This window comes from Sarcophilus harrisii, chromosome 4, assembly GCF_902635505.1.
Source record: "Sarcophilus harrisii chromosome 4, mSarHar1.11, whole genome shotgun sequence".
Classification (NCBI taxonomy): domain Eukaryota; kingdom Metazoa; phylum Chordata; class Mammalia; order Dasyuromorphia; family Dasyuridae; genus Sarcophilus; species Sarcophilus harrisii.
In genome coordinates, this window is record NC_045429.1 from 387,418,393 (window position 1) to 387,439,714 (window position 21,322).

Here is a 21,322-nt window from a genome sequence, read left to right on the forward strand (position 1 = left end):
GAAAGAAGGAATGACATAATGGGGGGAGGTACCAGAGAGGCATCTTGATAAGATGGTATCTGATATTCTGATAGATTGGGATGGGGAGAGGCATTTTAATATTCTAAAATATAAGATCTTTTATCTTCATCAAATATTCTGATCATTAAGAGGGAGGGGTGGTTTTGCAGGATTGAGCAGAACAATTGAGGCAAAACAATTCAGGGACAATTTAGGGAAACTGAGTCAGGACAATTAAAGAGAATTGTGGCACAAGACAACCCTCTTCTCCATAGTCTTTTATCTCTAGGTTTTAGGGATACCAAACTGTCTTAAGTTTTTTTTTTTTTTTTTCTTTCTATCTGATCACTTCACATTTTCCTTTGCTTGATCCATTCTTCCAGATCATAACCCCTAAAATTGGTATTTCTTGGGCCTCTTCTCACTAGGTGATAACTGTTTCAGCTCTTATGAGTTTAATTATTATCTCTATATTTATGATTCTCAAATCTACCTATCCTGCTCTAACAGTTCTGCTGATCTCCAGTCTTGTTTTTCCTGTTGCCTATAAAATATTTATAATTGGATTTCCATTAAATATCTTAAACTCACCTTGTTCATGAGTTCTGTTATGAGAACACATTATTTTCATTCTCTCCTCCTCCTGCACAACCTCCCTTTCTCCCCCCCCCCCCGCCCCCAGGGCAACATCTTTGTTTTCAGTCTTTCAGGCTTGCAAAACCAATACCTTACTATATTTCACCCTCCAGGCCTGATGTTCAGGCCTACTAACTTCATCCATGCGAGATCTTTGGAATACATTCCATTGTTTCCTCTGACATAGCTACTCCTGTGGTGCAGGCCCTTATCATTACATGAGCTGTTGCTAGTAACCCACTGCTATTTCTGTCTACCTTAAATGTCTTCACTTAAATTCATCCTCCATTCAACCCTCACAATGATTTTTCTGAAGCATCAAGTACGCATCTAACCCTGTCAAAATACCCAACTCCAAAAGAAATCTTCCATGGCTCCCTATTGTTCTTAGGATCAAATACAAAAATGTTCTAGAATTCAAAGGCCTTTATAACTTACTCTCTACCTTTCCCAGGCTTCTTAATCTTACTCCTCACCAGAATCTTGTCACTGTCCTGTTTCTTGAACAAGATTTCTTTCTCTTGACTCTGTCCTGCATGCTGAAATGTTTTCTCTTTTCATCTCTGCCTACTGCCTTCCCTGACTTCCTTTTAAGTCCCAACTAAAATCCCAACTCATGTAGGAAGCCTTTCCCAACTCCTGTTAATTATAGTGCCTTCCTTGTTAATTATTTCTTTGTCCTGTATTGTAGCTTGTTTGTTCATATTTGTTTGCATATTGTCTCCCCCTTTCAGTTGTGAATTCCTTGAGGACAATATATATATATTTTTTGGGGGGGGGGCTTCCTTTTGTATTCCATGTTTAACAGCACCTGGCACTTTGTAGGCTCTTAAAAATCTATTGACTGACTAGGAATAGTTTTGTTCTTTGATTTCCCTTCAGCTCTTAATCTAAAAACCCATATCCTGGTTCATTTCCATTTCTCTGATCTTCTCTGTGCTCATTCAGCCTGTCATTAAGGCTCAGCTTTCTCTCTTGTTAAAGCTAACCTTTCTACCTGTGCCATTCATTCAATGCCCTCCCATTTCCTCTGTAACCTCATTTCTTCTGTCAACCCCTCTTGTGTACCTTCTTTGGCTCTTTGCTCCTAAAATATATATTTGTTTTCCATCAGAAAAAGTAAAAATCTTTTCTGTGATTTGTTAGTCTACAAACGATTGCCTTATTACATATCTGAATTTACTTTTTTTTTTTTTTTTTTTTGCATTTAGCTTTGCATTTCCTTCTTAAAGGATTAAATTTTAATTTGTCATGTACATGTAATTTCATATTTAAAATTATTAGAAAACTGAAATTTTTGATGTCTACATGATCAGTTTTTTAAAAATGTCAACAAATAGGATCTTTCTAAGTAGCATTGTTTATTCTTAATAATGAAATGGATTTCAGGTAGATCAGTATGGTTCCAAGCAGGAAAATGTTAAATTAAAAAAAAAAAATAGTAGCTGCTAATTCTCCTTCCTCTTTCTCCTCCTCCTTCCCCCTTCTTGTATTTTCGCTGTGGGTACAACATTATAGAACCAATTCAGGGGGAAAATATTCCAACCATTTGTTAGATTTTGCTCAGGAAACAGCAAGTTAATGTGAGCGAATTTTCTAGTCATCAAAGAATGTATTTATGGAAACCTTGAGAAATAGCATAAAAAGAGTCACCATGTCTGTATTTTCCTTATCTTGGGGAAAAGGTGAGGGCATGGCACTGACATCTCAAAGGTTGCATTTAGCAAGTAGTTTAAAAGCCAGTTTTTAAAAAAACATGGCCAGAATTGGCAGTATTTAGATTTTGTTTTGATTCTCAATACTTGTGTGAGCAAATAATTTAACCACTCTGATAGTGTTTCTTTATATGTAAAAAGTAGAGATGAATGTAAATGTGTGCTTGATAGCGTTGGTTTTTTCATAAAATCACCTTAGATTTATTTATTAATTCAATAGTTTTCTTATTTTCAATTTTATTAATCTCCCCTTTTATTTTCAGAATTACAAGTTTGATATTTATTTGAGGGTGTTTAATTTGTTCTTTTTCTAGCTTTTTTAGTTGTAAGTCCAATTCCAATGATTTCTGTGAAAAAGCTACCAGGAACTCTTTTGCTGTGTCATGCTTTGTAAATTGTTTCTCATCATAGATCATTTCTTAAAATCCTCCTGGTTTCCCTGGCTTTTTAAAAGTTCCAGCTAAAATTCCATCTTTTAAAGGAAGCCTTTTTTTTTTTTTAATAGTTTTTTATTGACAAAACATATACATGGGTAATTTTTCAACATTGACCCTTGCAAAAAGTTCTCTTCCAACTTTTCCCCTCCTTCCCTCCATCCCCTCTCCTAGATGGCAGATAGTCCCATACATGTTAAATATGTTGAAATATATGTTAAATACTATATTTGTATATATATTTATACAGTTGTCTTGCTACACAAGAAAAATCAGATTTAGAAAGAAGGTAAAAATAACCTGGGAAGAAAAACAAAAATGCAAGCAAACAACAGAAAGAGTGTAAATGCTGTGTTGTGGTCCACACTTATTTTCCAAGTGTTCTTTCACTGGATGTAGCAGGTTCTGTTCATTGCTGATCAGTTCTGATTTGGATCCTTTCATTGTTGAAAATAGCCACTTCCATCAGAATTGATCCTCATATAGTATTGTTGTTGAAATGTATAATGATCTGGTTCTACTCATTTCACTTGGCATCAATTCATGTAAGTTTCTCCAAGTCTCTCTATATTCATCCTGCTGGTCATTTCTTGTAGAACAATAATATTCCATAACATTCATATACCACAATTTATTCAACCATTCTCCAATTGATGGGCATCCATTCAATTTCCAGTTTCTAGCCACTACAAAAAGGGCTGCCACAAACATTTTTGCACATACAGGTCCTAAAGGAAGTCTTTTAAAACCACTCTTTGTGATCTATCTACCTCTTGTGGTTAGTGTTTTTTAGGTCTAAACCTTTCTTACTTGCTTTTCTTCCCTCCCCCATTTGGGTGAAGTGCATCCAGCTTTCATCAGTTTGGATTACAGTGTGGTTCAAGTGTCACCTGCTTTCCTCATCCAAATTATGTGAGATAATTTCCCCTGCCCTTGTTTTCATTTAACATAAAACTAGGTTTTCCTTTTCCATTCAAACAAAACATTTTTAGTCCCTTTCTGCCTTAATAGACCCTCTGATCCTTGATAAGGATATGGTTCTTCAGGGACATATGTATTATCTCTTTATATTAAAATGTATATAGTTTATCTGTAAAGAATGTTCTCTGCTTTTTATGTTTCTCTTGATTCTTGTGCTTTTATTTCAAAGTTTCTACTTCCCTTCATTTAAAACAAAATCAAATACTTGGAAGGTCTATATTTGTTTACAATATAAAACATCTTCTCCTTGTCTCTATAGGGTTATACTCTTTTTTTTTTTTTTTTCTGGGTATTCTTGGTAGTAAGCGTATATCTTTTATTTTGTGGAATATCATATTTCAAACTTTCCATCATATATGGTTATGCAAGCTGCATTCTGTGTGGTCTTTCTTGCCTTTGCTCTTTAGTATTGAATTCTTTCTAGCTGCTTTCAGTATTTTTCCTTTGACCTGGAAGCTTCTGATTTTGGCTATGATGCTCCTTTGTTTTAGGATTTCTCTCAGGAAATGACTGGTAGAGTCTTTCTAATCTATTTCTTTTGCCTTTTGATTCCAAGAGTTCTGGATAGTCTTTTATGATTTCTTGAAATATGAAGTCTAGGCTCTTTGGTCATGTGTTTTGGGTAGGCTTTTCATTTCTTAAATTTTTTCTCCTTAATCTGTTTTCCTGGTCAGTTGTCTTTGCTTTGAGATTTCTCATACTTTATTTTTTTTCAGTGTTCTTACTTTCCTTGTGACTTGTTTATTCTGATTTTTTTAAAAATTAGAATTAGTTCATTGCTCATATAAGGTTTTATTCCTTTTTTGCTAAGCCTTTACTTTTCTTTCCATTTTTTCATTTATAGCTCTCATTTCTATTTCAGCTTTCCCTTTTAGCATTCTTATTTTATTTATACAAACTTAGCTCTTATTAAATTCTAGCTTTTATCTCTTTGGGAAATTCAATTTTAATTTGTGCCTAAGCTGTGCTTTTCTCAAAGCTTTTCTTGTAGATGTTTTGGAATTATTCTTTTCTTCTGAGTTTGCCTCTTAATGATCTATTAACTTGTCACAGTAGAGTTTCTTGATTGGATTATTTTCTTTCTTTTTTTTTTCTTTTAGCTCATTCTTCTAGTTTTACTTCTTGATCTTGTTCATACTAGAGCAATCTCTTGTGCTGCTGCTTGGTTACATTTTATGTTATATTTTTTCTTACTGCTTCTTTATCAAAAGAGAATAGTGTTACTCTGAGATGGCTCAGATTAGGAATGTAGAAGTTTTTGTGTACCCAAAGTTGTTTCATCCAGAAGTTCTCATCTCCTGCCTCTTAGCTCTGCAAGTTTCTCTGTAAACCTGAGTTTGAGACTTATGTATCTGTGGATCTGCCACTGGTTCTATCTTCAGTAGACTGCTAACTAGACTGTCTGGAAAACTATAAAGGTTCACAATAACTAAAGTGCAGGTTGCTCTTTGAGATGGGATTTTGGCTTTGGTTACAGTGTTCCCATTTGCTACCAGTTTTTGCTCTTTGCACAGGATCCAGTCTCTGTGCTAGATCTAATAACAGTTTTTGCCTTGACGCATAACTTTGGGCAGATCTTGGTTCATTCCTTCCATTGGAAGAGTCCATGTGTTTGGTTGTCAGTAAACCCAGTCTCTAGAATTCCAAGAACTCCTGACTTTTTTTCTTTTGCTGAGCTAAGCTGTTAGAATGACTCATGGTTTTTTTCTCTTGGATTTCCTAACCAGGAGAGGGACTTTATTATAGATATTTCTGGAAGGTTTATGAGAGAAAGTTGGTTATACTGGAACCAGTTTCTTCTGTTCCACCGGAACCAGTTTCTTCTGTTCCACCATTTTGGCTAGTTGCCCATTATGACACTTTTAGGTGTTGTCAAATTTGAATCTGTATATATCTTCTAATTATTTTTCTTCAGTCTGTTTTTCCTTCCTTCCTTTCCTTCCTTTCATTTCCTAACTTTCCTTCCTTCTCTCCTTCCCTCCCTCCCTTTTCTTCCCCTTCTATTTGTATCTGTATCTACTGTGTATAAGTAAATACATACTTGAATAGTAAGTAGGGGGAATATTGGAAATAAAAATTTGTTGTTTTTCAGTCATTTCAATTGCATCTGACTTTATGACCCCATTTGGGGTTTTCTTAGCAAAGACACTGGAGTAGCTTTCTTTTTCTTCCCCTTCTATTTGTATCTGTATCTACTGTGTATAAGTGTTGTAAGAGCTGTTTGTATAATCACTCATAATCACTGAATAGATCAATTTCTTTCAGATCATAGGAATTAATCTACTAAAGTGCTTTGTCAACCTTAAAGTGCTAACTAGTTAATGGCTAGCTGTTAGGATGATAATTGGTGAATTGATTATTCACATTTTGCCTTGCCACAGTACAATATTGGCTTCTCCTGGGCAGGGATTGATTTCTTTTTTGTCTTTGTATTATACTCTGGATCTAGAACAATGTTCTATACATAGTTAAATGCTTCAAAAATAATTGTAAGATAAAAAGAATTGAATAATAGGGCAAAGAGAGCTGACTTGATTTCCTTTGGGAAATTGTTTAATGCTTCTTATGAACCCAAACTAATCTCTGAAGCATAAATCTTTTTTTAAAAAAATTAAAAATTTTAATTTTTAAATTAAAAAAATATGCTTGTACTCATGTTGCATGATTAAAAGCCAGTGAAGTGCATGCTCCTAATGTAAATGGGATGTAAATAGATTAATGGTCAGAAAATATAAAAGAAAGTATACAAAATTTGTCTGAATTTTTAATAACTAGAAAAGTAGATAGTCTGATCATGGAGCAAAAGTGAGGATGAAGTCCTGAATTCATTTCAATCCTTAGCCATTATTTGTGTGAGCCTGGTCAAGTCACTTAAGCTCTTACTGGCTCAGTTACTTTTGTTTTAAAGGGTTTCCCAGGGTTGTTGTGGAGATCAAATAAGATAATTTTTGTTAAAAAGTGTTTAGCATAATATATCTGGCACATAGTAAGTCCCTAATATGTGTTTGTTCCCTCATCTACTTTTGAAGTACCGAAATTACAGGTATTACTTAATCCTTGCTCCACATAATTCTTTGACAGTAAAATTAATTCCTAGGAAACTTGGGATTCCATTCTAGGAAGAAGTAAAATTTAAATGAAATGATATGATCTCAGTTAATCTCTATAACTGAAGATGTAAATAATTTACTTGTTTACAAGTTGAAGTGGTCATGAATTTGAAATAGTCATGCTAACTTAGTAGTGTATCACAAGTGAATACTATTTCATGCATCTAGCTTTTCTGTGTTTCTTTTTTTTTGACCATGTTGCGGGTTTGTCCACTCTTAAATACTTAATGTATATTTCATGTGCAGTTGAATATATGTATAAGTAATGTAAAAAAAGTCTTTGTATACAGTTTGGTAAGTGAATAGAAAAATAAATTTTCAACTTTTATCAATATTTTTGATAAAATTTGGGTTCTTGATCAGTTTCACCACCTTTGTATATTGTATACTCTTTTCTATAATTTTGTGTCAATTGATGTATAAATATTAAATATATGACTTTTGTTCTTACAGTGAACAGAGTATCTGCCAAGCAAGAGCTGCAGTGATGGTTTATGATGATGCCAATAAGAAATGGGTGCCGGCTGGTGGCTCAACTGGGTTCAGCAGAGTTCATATATATCACCATACTGGTAATAACACATTTCGAGTTGTGGGAAGGAAGATTCAGGACCATCAAGTAAGGACTTAAAAAAAAGTCTTAATCTCTTATTTGACATTGGAATTATTTAATTATTTTATTTAGTAGAATTCTAATGGATGTAGTAACCTGTACTTTAAATGAAAGTTTTCAAATTTTTTGGTCCCATGAACCCTTTACAATATTCTTAGCAATTATTGGAAGACTTTCCATAGAGTTTTGGTTTATGTGGGTTATGTCTGTTGATATTTATATGAAATTGAAGTATATTAGCATTAATATAAAAATAGTTTTGACCTTGCAGATTTCCTGAAAGCATTTCTGGAACTCAAAAGAATATTTATACCATACTTTAAGAACCATTACCCTAAATTAACTTCAGCTATAGAGCCATATTTACTATTGTAGTATGACTTGTATTTTTAAATAGAAAAACTAACCATAGAACCATATAGAAATTAAACTTTTATTGCTATTTTTACTAGCCCTTTATTAGCTGCATTATCTTGAGTAAATTTGCTCTCCTTTGAAATTTTTTTTTTGAAGAAAAAAAGACTCCTTTTTGAAAAACTTTAAATTTAATTACTAAAAACCTCAAGTATTTTCTTATATAAAGTAGAATGCAAAAAGAGAACTGTTCATGAAACAATTCCTCTCAATTCTATTCGCAGTTTGCTTTTTTTCCAGACTCATATAACAAAATTATCAGGTTACTTTATTGTGCCCCGTGCCCCTCCTCTTTTTCTCTTTCATACATTTTGAAAAACATCAAAGATCTTTTTATTTCTCTTTTTGGGGTATCATTACTACAATTCCCCTCACCTCTTAAATCCTCATTTCCCATAATTTGGGAAACAGATTACAAGCTTCACTATACTATAGATATGACTATATCTATTATAGATAATTTGTTCTTAGTATTAGATTGTGAGTTCTTCAAGGCTTGTAGCTATCTTTTTCTTATGTGTTTCTTATGATTAGTACAGTGCTTGAAAACACATTATATACTTAATAAATATTTATTGGCATTGATTTCAGGTGAAAGTATTATATGAGGATTTAGTTTCTCAGAAATGTTTTGAATTTGGTAAAATCTAGCCCACATTCTTTATATTATGATTTAATAGTGATCTTGGATAAATTACACACCCGAGGTTATGAGTACTTATATAATAAGTCATTAAAAATACCCCTGAGGTTTGTTACTTGTAGGAAGTTTGTTACTTTCCCACCCAGCTGCACAACTTTGGTATTTATCTGACTTCTCCACTCGGATCTGGTACCTGCTATCTCATCACTCCTTTCATTTTCTTTTGTGTGTCTAGTCTTCCTGTTAGACTGTAAACTCCTTGAGGATAAGAATTGTCTTTCAGAGATTAGCATAGTGCAATATCTGCCTCATAGCATGTTGTTTAAATGATTGACTGTTGATGTTGGAACTGATGTGACTGCTTCAGAACATAATGAAAATACAAAAAAAGACGTTTTGGAGGGGGAATGAGAAGAGAAACGAACTTTACACCATAGAAATTTACCCCAATCTTTAGATTTAGAGAAGTAGTTAGTAAAGAGAACCCACTGAAAATGTGAGGCCAATTCTGCAGTTATAGATTACCAAAAGGTGAAAGTCATGCTTCCTTCCATTGTCAGTCTTCTGGAGTCCTGATTGGTCATATGTTGATCACTATTCTTAAGTCTTTCAAAGTTGTTTTCCTTTGCAATATTGTGGTCATTGTATATATTTTTCTTAAAGTTCTGCTCACTTTGATTTTGTATTAGTCCATACTTAACTTCACTGGTTCTCCTTCATCTTATTTATTTTTAAATAATATTCCATTTCACTCATATGCAATAATTTGTTCTGTCTTTCTCTAGTTTATGGATGTTCACTTTGTTTCTGACCTCTGCTATTTTTCCAAAATAATCTGTTTGTTTCTGGTTTTTTGCTGTTACAATAATTGGCAGCTATGAACATTTTTTATTTCTTTGATGTCTTTGAATATAGTCCTAATAGTGTGTCACAGTTGATTGACTTTTAGGGTATAGTTCTAAGTTGCTTTCCAAAGTAATTGGAATATCATACCATTCTGACAGTGCTTTAATGTATTTTTCCTCTAACTGCCATTTTCCTTTTTTTATCATCTTTTTCATCTGATGGGTATGAAGCTTAAACAGAGTTGTTTTAATTTATTATTCCCATCTTTATTAGTGATTTGAAGGTTAGCTTTCTTCCTCTGAGAACAATCTTTGACCATTATTGTTGGGGATTGAGTCTTGTTTTTATAAATTTGGATCAGTTCCATATATTTTTGGATAGTAGACCTCTTCCTTTGAAATGTTGCTTGTAATTCTTAACTACTTGTTTCTTGGAAAATATCTCTTGATGTTATTTATTTTCGTACCTTGTATCAGATATCAGGCTTCTATTGGTAATGATTCTTCTAAGTCCTTTTTAATATCTTTGTATTGCTGGTTCCCAATACAATCCTTGTTTGCATTGAGATGGAATAATTAGGCAAACTTGCATAATAAGTCAAGGAAGGAAGTAATATTATAGAGCCTTTCAAATAGTAGTAAGATCCATTGATCTTACTCTCTTGGAGCCCTTCTCCATTAGGATATAAGCTCCTTAAAAAGTTACTTTTTTATTTTTCCTTTTGTTTTTATCACTAGCACCTAGTACAGTTTTTGGCACATACAATATAAATCAGTGGTTCTCAAAATATGGTCTAGAGAATCCTGGGGATCTCTGAAACCTTTTTAGAGGGTATACAAATTCAAAAATAGTTTTTATTTCCAATATGGTAAATGTCTATAAATATAACTCAGATAAACAAAAACTCTTTGGAGAGATCCTCAGTAATTTTTAATAGGATAAAGATATTGAAAACAAAAGTTTGAGACCACTGATATAAACTGTTGGTAAATGCATATTTTCCCCCATCGTTGCACGCAGATTGTATCCTACACTTAACCTCCACCTCTTGGAATCTTTACTTACATTCAAGACTTAGCTTAAGGTGCTACCTCTTACTTAAGGTCTTGCTTGATTTCCTTCCTCTAGGTGACAATGCTTCCTGCTCTTCTCCCTTTATTTTTATCTTTGTTTTATTCATATTTACATATCATATCCGTATGATTTTTCACCTCCTCTCCCATCAGAATGTAAACTCATTGAGGGTAGGGTCTGTTTGGTCTCTGTCTTGTATTTTCTCTATTTGGATTAGTGTCTTTTACATAGTAGACACTTAAATCATTGTTAAATGACAGAATTGATTTTGTCAATTTTTTTTTTTTTAGGTCGTGATAAATTGTGCCATTCCTAAAGGATTGAAGTACAATCAAGCTACACAGACCTTCCACCAGTGGCGAGATGCTAGACAGGTGTATGGTCTCAACTTTGGCAGTAAAGAGGATGCCAACGTCTTTGCAAGTGCCATGATGCATGCCTTAGAAGTGTTAAATTCACAGGAAGCAGGTAAAGTTTCTAAGTGGTTTTTCATGCTTGTAACTAGGCTCAATGTAAAGGTGAAATTTACATTAAATTGAATTATGATTTTAAAAACAGCTTCATTTTTGGTAGCAAAACTTTTTTAATAAACTGTTTTGATCATATGTTTAAGTTAGATAAACTTTAATTTGCTAATTGATTTTTTTCCTAGAGAAATTTATGGATCATTTGTTATAATTTAAATCATTTTGAGCATGTTTTAATGTTTTAGGACTTCAATCTTTTATTAGAGTTTTGGTGTGGAAATTTGTAGGCCAAAAAATAAACAAAAGTGGAGCAAGTTTCTTTGCTTTCACTTTCATCAAGGTTCTCTGAGTTCTTTTGTAGAATAGCATTTATGAACCACAGAATAAATATAATTCCCTACTTTCATATAGGAGAAAACCTAAAAATTTCACACACACATGAAATTTTTTTCAAAATCATTGGGAGTAAAATTATCTGCTTCATACACATATCTACATTTTTTAAAAAGAAGTTAACTATAAAGGAGATCAAAATAACTCTTGTTACATGTGATTATTTCCATATCTGTTGCATTTTTAAAATCAGGCTATAGAGACTTAATGGTACAATTTTACCAGAGATAGAGAATGAATTAATCATTACTAGGTCCATAATTTTAATAGTTTATGAATACCATTAAATCTTAAAGCAAATTTTAAGAAATTCATTTGTGTGTCTTTGTACCTAGCATCTCTCGGTGTGATCCTCCATTATGTTCCGTCTGATTTAATAAAAGTTTTGTAACTAGTATAAGTCACAGGCAATTAAATTGTATCATGGACTCCATGTGGTCATATATTTTCACAAAAAATTCCTTACTGAATTTTCTATTTAGAAAGAATAGTCTTACTGTGGTTCCTTTCTGTAAGAAAATTTTATGTGTTATCCTGCATGAAAAAGTATTTCTAAAATATCTTTTATTAAATTCTTGGCCATAAATATTTTGTAAATTTCTTTTTGATAATTGAAGAACTAAGAACATTAGACCTCATTAATAGAACAATTCACTTGATTTTGAGAAAAAAATTAATTGTGTAACTAAAATGGGAAGCAAAGTATCCTTGAACTTTTATATTTTTACATTAAATCTAAATGAAATTTTTTCTCCAGTATTTTTTTCTGTATTTCCTTAGCTAAGGAAGTATTGTCTTGTCATATGTATTACCTTTTGTGGTTACAGATATTTTCTTTGTTGGCATAATGTTGAACATCATTCTATGTTGCCACATAGGGAAAAAATATTTCGCTTGTCTTCATGCAAAAACTCATAGCACTTTGAGATTTATATAATGCTTTCCTCACAGATATCATTTGAGGTACATATTAATTTATTATTAAGTCTAGTATACTTTCCACTGTATCATCTAATACTATCTAGGAACATGTTTTATAAAATTTCTAGATAAATTAGTGAGCTTTTGCAGGCATAAATTCAGCGTTTCTATTTAAAGCACTCCTTCACCCCAAATTGACTCCAGATGTAGGGGTGCAAGAAACTTTAAATTTCTTATATTTTTTCATATATAAATATATATACCTAAAAATGTAGTTGAATAACTGAAAATAAAGCACAATTCAGTAACAAAGGAATAATTGAGAGTATGTCTAAAAAAAAGTTCTCAATACTATTGAGACTGATTCATTTTAAGGAAAAAATAATTCTTTCTTACTCATTTAGTAATTGGATATACTTTCTAGTTGTTTCACAATGAAATTTATTTATTTCATGTTTAACTATAAAATTTCTACTCTATACTTAAATCAGTAGCCAGAAAGTTTTTATTGAAGGAACTGTATTGAAATAATTTTTCTCTAGTTTTTTTAAAGTATTTTTTACTTTAGCTTTCATTTAAAGCAATAAAACAGTACCAATTTCTTATTAAAAAATATATATGTAAATATTTTTTGATCTGAATTTATGATTTCATGAGTGTGTATTGAAACTCTTCCCACCATATAGATCAATTCCTTCTGTGATTGATAATATGGGACACAATTGTCAATATTGAGATGTTAAATGACTTGCCCACAATCACAGAACTCCCATATTTGTCAGAGGCAGGATTTAAATCCAGATTTTCTTTATTGTAACTCTTGCCAACTATCTGCTCTGCTCTGCTTTGCTACTTTGGAATATATAGTGCGATATATAGCTATATTAAATTATTCATTTTATCCTGATTAGATCTGATTAGCAAAGATCCTGATTCTAATGTAATCATCATTAGAAATATTTGTAATGCTTATTTTCCTTTAGAGCAAATGATAACCTTTTTTATGAGTTGAACCCCTTTTGATAGTCTGGTAAAGCTAATGTTTTGACTTCTCAAGGTGTTTTTGAGTACATAAAATATTTAGAGCTACAAAGGGAGACAATTATAGTGAAATAATTATCAAAATGTTTCAATTTTTTTTTCACTGACCTGCTTTTGTAAAATGTGTATTAGTAAAAATAGACTTTAAAAATTTTCTTCTTATTTCTCAATCATAAACTTAGGACATCGTAATAAGATGTTCAGTTTGCCATTTTCATTGACAAGTAACCCATAGAATATACCAACAATGCTTAACAGCTGCTTCCCATATGAATGATGAAGGTAAAGTGATGAGAGCAGTGGAGATTATCATAGATGGAGACAATATTTATGTCTTTCTTTCTGATTCCATAGACATATTCTTAAAGAATAAGATCTTGATGTGATCTTAGGCTAGAAATTTTCAGTCCTCACAATTGGGAATGTAGCAGTCATAATTCTGAATATTTAAATTTGGGAAGGAAAATACGTTGATAAATAAATTTAAAAACTGAATTTCATTGATATTTCTCCTCTATTGTAAGTTATGGTAGGAACAAGTTATGTGTTAAACCAACACATAGGTCAAACTTGTCTTTGGGAAAAATTTGGACCAGTATTTAACTTGAATATTACAATTCTCACAGTGAAAATGGGGAGGGATAAAGAATAGTTGAAGGTCTGTGTTTCTATGGCAGGGGTAAGAAAGTTGTGTTGTCTATTTTAAAAAATGTCCTATTCCCCCCAATTTTTTTTTTTTAAAGCCAAGCCCTCCCAGAGTTTTCCTCTTGCCTGCTCCACTCTTAGAAATGTCTGCTGTGTTGCTTACTTTCAGATAGTTACCAACTTCTTGCTAATTACCCACTCAATGACAACATCCTAAAACTAATTTGTAAAATCTTAACATTTTTGACCTTTTCTCTACCCACCAAACAAAATCACCCAGAAATTATCACAGAGTTAACACATAGGAGTTATTACATTAGCTACTAATTTTTACTATTGGTATTTTTATTTTCATGATGTAAATGAAAATGTTGCATGTTTGTGTGTCTTTGTTAAATTGAGCATTATCTCAACTCTTTTCCTTTATTTAATTGAACATTAACTCTCTCTTTTTTGGGCTAACTATAACATTAGTCAGGTATAAAGTGATAGTCATGTTGATATTCAGTCTAGGACATATATATGAACACATGATTGTTGCTCTAACATACCTACCCCCAAAAGAAAAAAAGAAACAAATTAAAAAATAAATTTAAGTTAAGAATGCTTTGCTGTTCTTAAAAAGAAAACTGATGGAAAAAGTTAACATTATAAAGTTTTTTTTAGCTAGAATTTTTTGTTGTTTGCTTGTTTTTTTGTTTTTGTTTTTAGGCAGTGGGGGTTAAATGGCTTGCTCAAGGTTGCACAGTTTAGTGTTACCTGTCTGAAGGGGGATTTAAACTCAGGTCCTTCTAGTTCGAGTGTCAGTGATCTATTCATTGCTCCTCTAGTTGTTCCCTAAAGGGTTGTTTTTTTTTTTTTTTTTTTTTAATTTTTAATTTTGTTTGAAAGTTATCCAGGATTATTTTCTTTTATTTAGTTTTGAATTTGGCATATAAGTCCATTTAGTATATTCTGGAATGCATAGAAGGTCCTAAATGTAGTAGGTGATATTTTCAGTTTATAAAGATATAGATCCTATCATTTTTGAAAGAGAGTAAATTATTGTTTTTTATATCAGATATTTGGTATTCTATTTGGTAAGTATAATGGAAGCTGGTCTTGATTTTGAATGTGAAAAAATAAAGTAACATTAATAAAGTAATAAAGACAGCATCGTAAAATATTTTCTTTCTATATTTATCAAATAAAATTTAAAATTCAGTTATTGATGACAATACAATAAATGTATAATTCCTCATGATGTTTCAGATAATTTATTTAGCCTTTTTTATATTAAAAGCTGTTAGAAGAGGAGCATAAAGTTACTTATAAAAACACAGTGCTCATAGTAAAGGTTTTTGCAAAAATAGTTTTTGAGACAGTCATGGGGAACATCCAAAATAACTTATTTTCTATTACTTTGGACTACCAATCCAAAGATTTACTTAATGTAGGTTTTTTTTTTTTAAATAGCTCTTGCTCTTTTGATTTTCTATCACCTTATCAGTCCCATTATATTTTTCTTTCATTCTAGACATCTTTTTAAAGAAAGTTATGATCTAGTTTTTAATGCGTTTTTCTCATATAAATTAAAGACCGGTTATCCTATCAAAACTTTGAGCTACCATACAAATATCTATTAATATTGAGATGGGGGCACACAGATCATTTCCCTTCTATGCTAATAGTGTCAATTGTACTTAACATATTCAATTCCTTTTGCTTTTTGTAGATTTTACAATGAATGTTAGAAAAACAGCTTTTTGTTATCAAGAAAATGTTTGAAATAGTTTCAATGATTAGTCATTCAGATATTTTCCACATATCATAGATTAGGATTTTGTAATTTCAGATACCTTTCTTCCTTCCCTCCCCCTTCCTAAAAGGGCAGAGTAGGGAAGGCAGTTTAAGGAAGAAATTAGGAGATGAAGGAAGTAATTATTGGCTGTCAGGAAATCTGAAAAGAATATTTAGAAGCATCTTATGTTAATTTTAATGATTTTCTCTTTCAGTTTAACAAATTGTCCATGATGGGAGAATTTGTTTCTTAAGAGTAAAAAAGACAAAATAGGCATATACAACAAAAATTTGTATAGCACTTTTTATTGTTTGAAACATTGTCATATATGTTATCTCATTTCCCAAAACAATACTATGATGCCATAATTCCATTTTACATATAAGAAAACCAAGTTACATTGACTTGGGCAAAGTTACCCATTAATCAGAGAAGTCCAGAGAAGATTTATGCCCTCCTACCCCCACTCTACTTAGGTCTTTAGTATTTTAGTTAGTTGATATTAGTCTATGTTCTTGCAAAGGCTTTTTATCTTTCAAGATCCTTGATTGACTTAATTTATGATGTTGAATAGCACATTAACATGAGTGAGTAAGATAGTGTTTGATTTCAAATTTAGAAGTAAAGGAAGGATTCAAATGAATGGCTTATAGTCGTGGAGCAAAAGCAGGGCTTATTGAAAGAGTACATAAGTGTAGATGCAAATGCATTAAAAATTTTTTGTCAATTAGTGCAGCCTCAGCAGACCCTGAATCAGAAGCCCAGTCATAACTCCAAAATCCTAATTACTGAAGACATGTCAAGCAAATCAGTAACTGAGACCTATGCAGATGACAGTATGCTTATTTTCTTTGAGAGCAAGTCATCTTAACTTTTTTGTGTGAATTGGTGACTTTTGGCAATTGGGTGAAATTGTATATAAGAATGTTTTTGATTTCGTCAATAGGAAACTAGTGTTGAAATAACGTTAGCAAAATAAAAAAAAAAAAATTTCATAGGCCCTAAGCTAGGAGCCCTTGCTTTTGGGAAATGTGTATTAGTAAGAACAGAAATGACATTTTTTTAACTTTTCCTAATCATAAGCTTGGAATTGACTCTTGTTTATTAAGAGAAAATATTCAACTTCAGTTAGTTATTTTTACTGACGGTTAACTCACTGTGGATACAAGCATTTCTTAAAGTTTTTTTTCCAGATTGTTGTGATAAGGGGCTGGGGATGATGATGGATAACTGTATGTGCTTAGTGACTTAATATAGTTGGGATAATCTCCTGGTGGTGCCATTTGCAGTCAGTGTTATTTTAAGCCAGTTGCTTTCATTAGCATATGTAAATATTCCTAATAGATAATATCTACACTGTTGTGATTTGTAAACCATACAGTACTAAATAGGGGTGAATTATTACTGTCATTTTCCCTTTTATGGAAATTTTAGCTTTGTATTTTTATATTTATCGGTAGTTGATAGGAATCTTAGAAATTTGCTTACATGTTAGAAATTGTTTTAGTTAGCCTGGTAATTTGGGGGAAGTACATAAAAAAAGTAGGTAAGGAATTTTCTCTTATGCTTTTCCATATGTCCAGGTGAGAGATAACTAAAGTTTGAGCTAGTTTGTTAGTTCTATATGAAAGAAGAGAGTAATGTCCATAACAAATACTGACTGTCCTAATGGAAGCAAAAAGATTTGGCATCTGATTAAAATTCCATTATATTTGTGTGTTCCAATTGTTTAGTACATAAACATCTGATGGTTATCTGCTTTTCCCCCCAATTCTTTACTATGTGGGAAATGTTGCCATGCATATTAGATTGCTTGGGACTACTATTTTGTTAGTCAAGGGAGTTCTAAGTCGAATTTCTCAATTTCTTAGCATAGTTAACAAATGTTTTGGATTTTCCAAAATGTTTGCAGTAATTTATATTTCCATCAACAATGCATATTTTCGTTTTATGGTCAATTTGACAGATTTGCTGAGTATGAAGCAAAAACTTCAGAATTGTGTTGTTTTGTATTTTCTTACTACTAGGGGTTTGGAACAGTCTTTCATATGGCTAAACTTAGTTTTTAAAAATATTTATATCTTTTGATTAAATATCCGTTGGATAATGTCTTCTGTGCTGTGTTTGTTACTAATTTTTTTCAGCTACTCTTTCCAAAGTTAGCAACGATACATTTATTACCAAACTAATGACCTTTTCTCACTTTTCATTCTTGACTTATTTTAATATAAGCTTTTACACTCTAAAGCATTTGCTTTGCTTTATATTCTCTTCTATAGAAATTAATTAACATTTTTACACAAACAATTTTATATCTATATAAAACCACAAGAAAATGACCTAAAGTATTATTAGGTAATTGTTTGTGTAAAAATGTTAATTGACTTGATTTGATTTGGCTATTGTAGAAGACAAGGTGAGAGGTTGGAGGATGGTAGCTAGCTCTCTCCCACAGTACTCCTGTTGTGGTCTGACCAGAACAGGATTTATGCTTATCATCTTCTTAATCTTGGACAATATGCAACTTTTAGTGATATCTAGGCTTACATTAGCATTCTTGGCCACTATGTCTCACTATTAACTTTACTTGATCTTACACTTCAAAAATTGGGCTCTGCTCCTGGGGTAGAGGGAACACTATGTCAGGCTTCAGGTTTTTCATGCAGCTGTTTTCCGAATTTTCAGTACTGTAAGTTTTCAGTTCTTCCAAGGTGGTATGATCTAAAGAGAGATGTGATTACTACTTTCTTGTCCTATGTTTTGGTCTGTGAGCAACCCCAAACTCTTTACTGTTGTGAACCTGTGACCAGGGTCCCCACTCTGTGGCTACATGTTCTAGTGTGTTAATGTTCTTCCTCATCCTGGGGCCGGACCCGTGTCTGTGACTCAGATCTCTTTTTGGATAATGTGACGTAGTCTTGTCCCCAGTGCCAGCAAATAGCCTCTGTGATCCGTTTCTGACTAGTTGTCCCTGGGGACTGAGAAGAGCTCCATAATTGCTGCTGATTCAGTAGCCCCCAAGGCCTGTATGGTCTGTTTTTATTCAAATTAAACACTATAGTTAACTTAAAATGTAAATTACATGAAAGGAGGAAGTATGATGTGAAATGAATCTGGAAAGCTATGTTGCAGCTTTATTGAAAAAGGCCTTTTAATGCTAGACTGACCTTTTAGAATACTGGATGGAGGATTTATTGAAGCACAAGGGGGTGAGAATCTTACCATTGAAAAGAAAAATGTATATAACTTTCATTCTGAGACCCATGCCAGTAAGGTCAACAAGTTCATCAATATTAAAGGGCATATCTTATTTTGGCAATAGCAAAAGATTACTTAGAGACAGAGACTAAAGAAATTACCATGGTAAGTGAAGGAGGTCACATAAAATGAGAGTTGAATGGAGCTGGAGATAATGAGGTTTTGTTAGAAAGTGACATGGCGGCGGGGGCGGGGGGGGGGGGGAATATGATTCAGTAGAAGGGGACAGATTCAAGAGACTTCATAGAGGTTAAATTTAAATAAAGTTGAAATGAAACCGAGTCAGAAGAGAGTGTCCATAGTGGTTTCAATATTGAATGACCAAGAAGTGCTTACCCTCAACAACATCTGAGAAGCCAGGAAAAGGGGAAGATTTAGTGAGGAAGTCTGTGATTTTAGTTTTGGAAATGGGTGTTTGAAGTGGGGACATTGAGGTAGTATAATAATAGCTAACATTTATGTAGTATTTGCTATGTGCCAGCATGTCATGTGCTAAGGAAATGTTGCACAATTATTATCTCTTTGGAACCTCTTTGATAGGCAGGTTCCTAATTTTACATATATGGAAATTGAGACAAATGGGTAAATGTGACATTGCCAGGATTATATGCTAATAAATACCTGAGCCTAGATTTGAAGGGGGAGTATATGAGAGATGTTAACTAGGGTCAGGACTTGCAACTAATTAGTTATGGGGAGTATGAATGAGAAATCAAGGATTACACCTGGATTGTGCACATAGATGACTGTGCGATACTGTAAGTATCCCTTACAGTAATAAGAAGTTTTAGAAGAGAATGTTAGAGTGAAAGCTAAAGAATTCAGTTTTGAACTTGTAGTATTTAAGATTTCTACTTGGACATGTCTGTGTCTAAGGAACTTCCTGTTCAAGATGTCCAGTAGGCTTGAAATTCCAGCTAAGAGTATCGAAAAGAAGATAATAATCAACAGTCACAAAAGCTTGAAGTGAGGGTCAAAAAGGCCTTTAGATTTGGCAATTTAGGAGAACAGTTTTTTTTTGTTTTTGTTTTTGTTTTTGTTTTTTGTTGTTGTTGTTGTTTTGTTTTGTTTGGGCATTTGGGGTTAAGTGACTTGCCTAGGGTCATATAGCTAGGCATTGTTAAGTGTCTGAGGCTAGATTTGAACTCAGACACTTTTGCTATATTGCTGATTTAGTAGTTTGGAAAGAAGCTATTAAAGAAAGGAAGCAGAAGTTTAGGATCTGAGATGGAAGTAGATTGAGGTTTGGTGGTGGGTTTGTTTGTTTGTTTGTTTGTTTTGTTGTTTTTGCTTTGCCATTTCTCTTGCCTGTGTTGCTTACAGTTTTGTGGATACAGTCTTTGTAGAGAAACAGATTAGAATTCTGAGAAGGGAGCCAAATGATTCCCTTCCCTGACCTCTAATTTCTTTCAATCCTTTACAACTTTTTTCTTCTTATAGGGGCTAGGAAGTTGAGGTGGTCAAGAAAAAGATAAGAAATTATTCTCATTCACTCATGGACTGCTAAGTGGACATTGAGATTTTAGAGGGGAGGCAGTGGGATACCTTCACTTAATAGCTTTCACTTCACCGCAATCACAGTAAATTAAGCCCTTATCAACTTTACTTTAGACTATTGCATCAGCCTCCTAATTTCTTTGTCACTAGCCTTTTGCTTCTTTAATTTGACCTTCATGTAACTACCAGAATTATTTTCCTAATTATAGTTCTAAATATATGATTTCCCTGATTGAATAGCTTCAGCGGTTCCTTAGTGTTTTGGGGCTAAAAGATAACACAACCTTGCATTTAAGGGACTCATAGTCAAGCTTGATCTTACCTTCCTAGTATTATTTGATAATATTCTGCTGTTCTTTACTGCCAAACTGAACTTTTTGTTCATTTCCTTTTGTTTCTTCTTGCCTCTCTCTATTCATGTAAACCATCTTTCATACCTAGAACACATTACCTCCTCATCTGCCTATAAAATTTCTTATTGTCCTTTCAGGTGTAGTTCAGATGAAACTGCTACTGTAATACCTCCTAATTTCTCTCACTTGAAAGTCATCTCTCTCCCTCTACTTTCATCAGATTTCTTAAAAGAATTTTTTATCTTTACTTTGTTCTTATTAAACTTGTCACTTTTTACTTTATATCAGGCTTATAGTATGTGTCCTATCCTTTTTATCTTGAAAGCTGGGACTGTCTATCATTTTATATCCAGTGCATAATGATAATAATCATTAGTATAATCATACCAACATTTACATAGCACTTTGAGGTTAGTAAAGTGCTGTGCAAATACCTCATTTTATTTCCAAAAGAATCTTGCAGGGTTGATGCTATTATCTCTATTTTGCAGATGAGCAAAT

At 32.6% G+C, this 21,322-nt stretch overlaps 1 protein-coding gene across 16 annotated transcripts in view; it reads left to right on the forward strand.

The window, feature by feature from the left end:
* ENAH (ENAH actin regulator) overlaps positions 1 to 21,322 on the forward strand; it is a 121,216-nt gene that overhangs the window by 51,809 nt on the left and 48,085 nt on the right. For all 16 annotated transcript variants that reach the window (XM_031967037.1, XM_031967035.1, XM_031967045.1 and 13 more), the window contains exons 2-3: positions 7,330 to 7,495; positions 10,757 to 10,934. In XM_031967037.1, the coding sequence (XP_031822897.1) occupies positions 7,330 to 7,495; positions 10,757 to 10,934 (344 nt within the window). The remainder of the gene's footprint in view (positions 1 to 7,329; positions 7,496 to 10,756; positions 10,935 to 21,322) is intronic.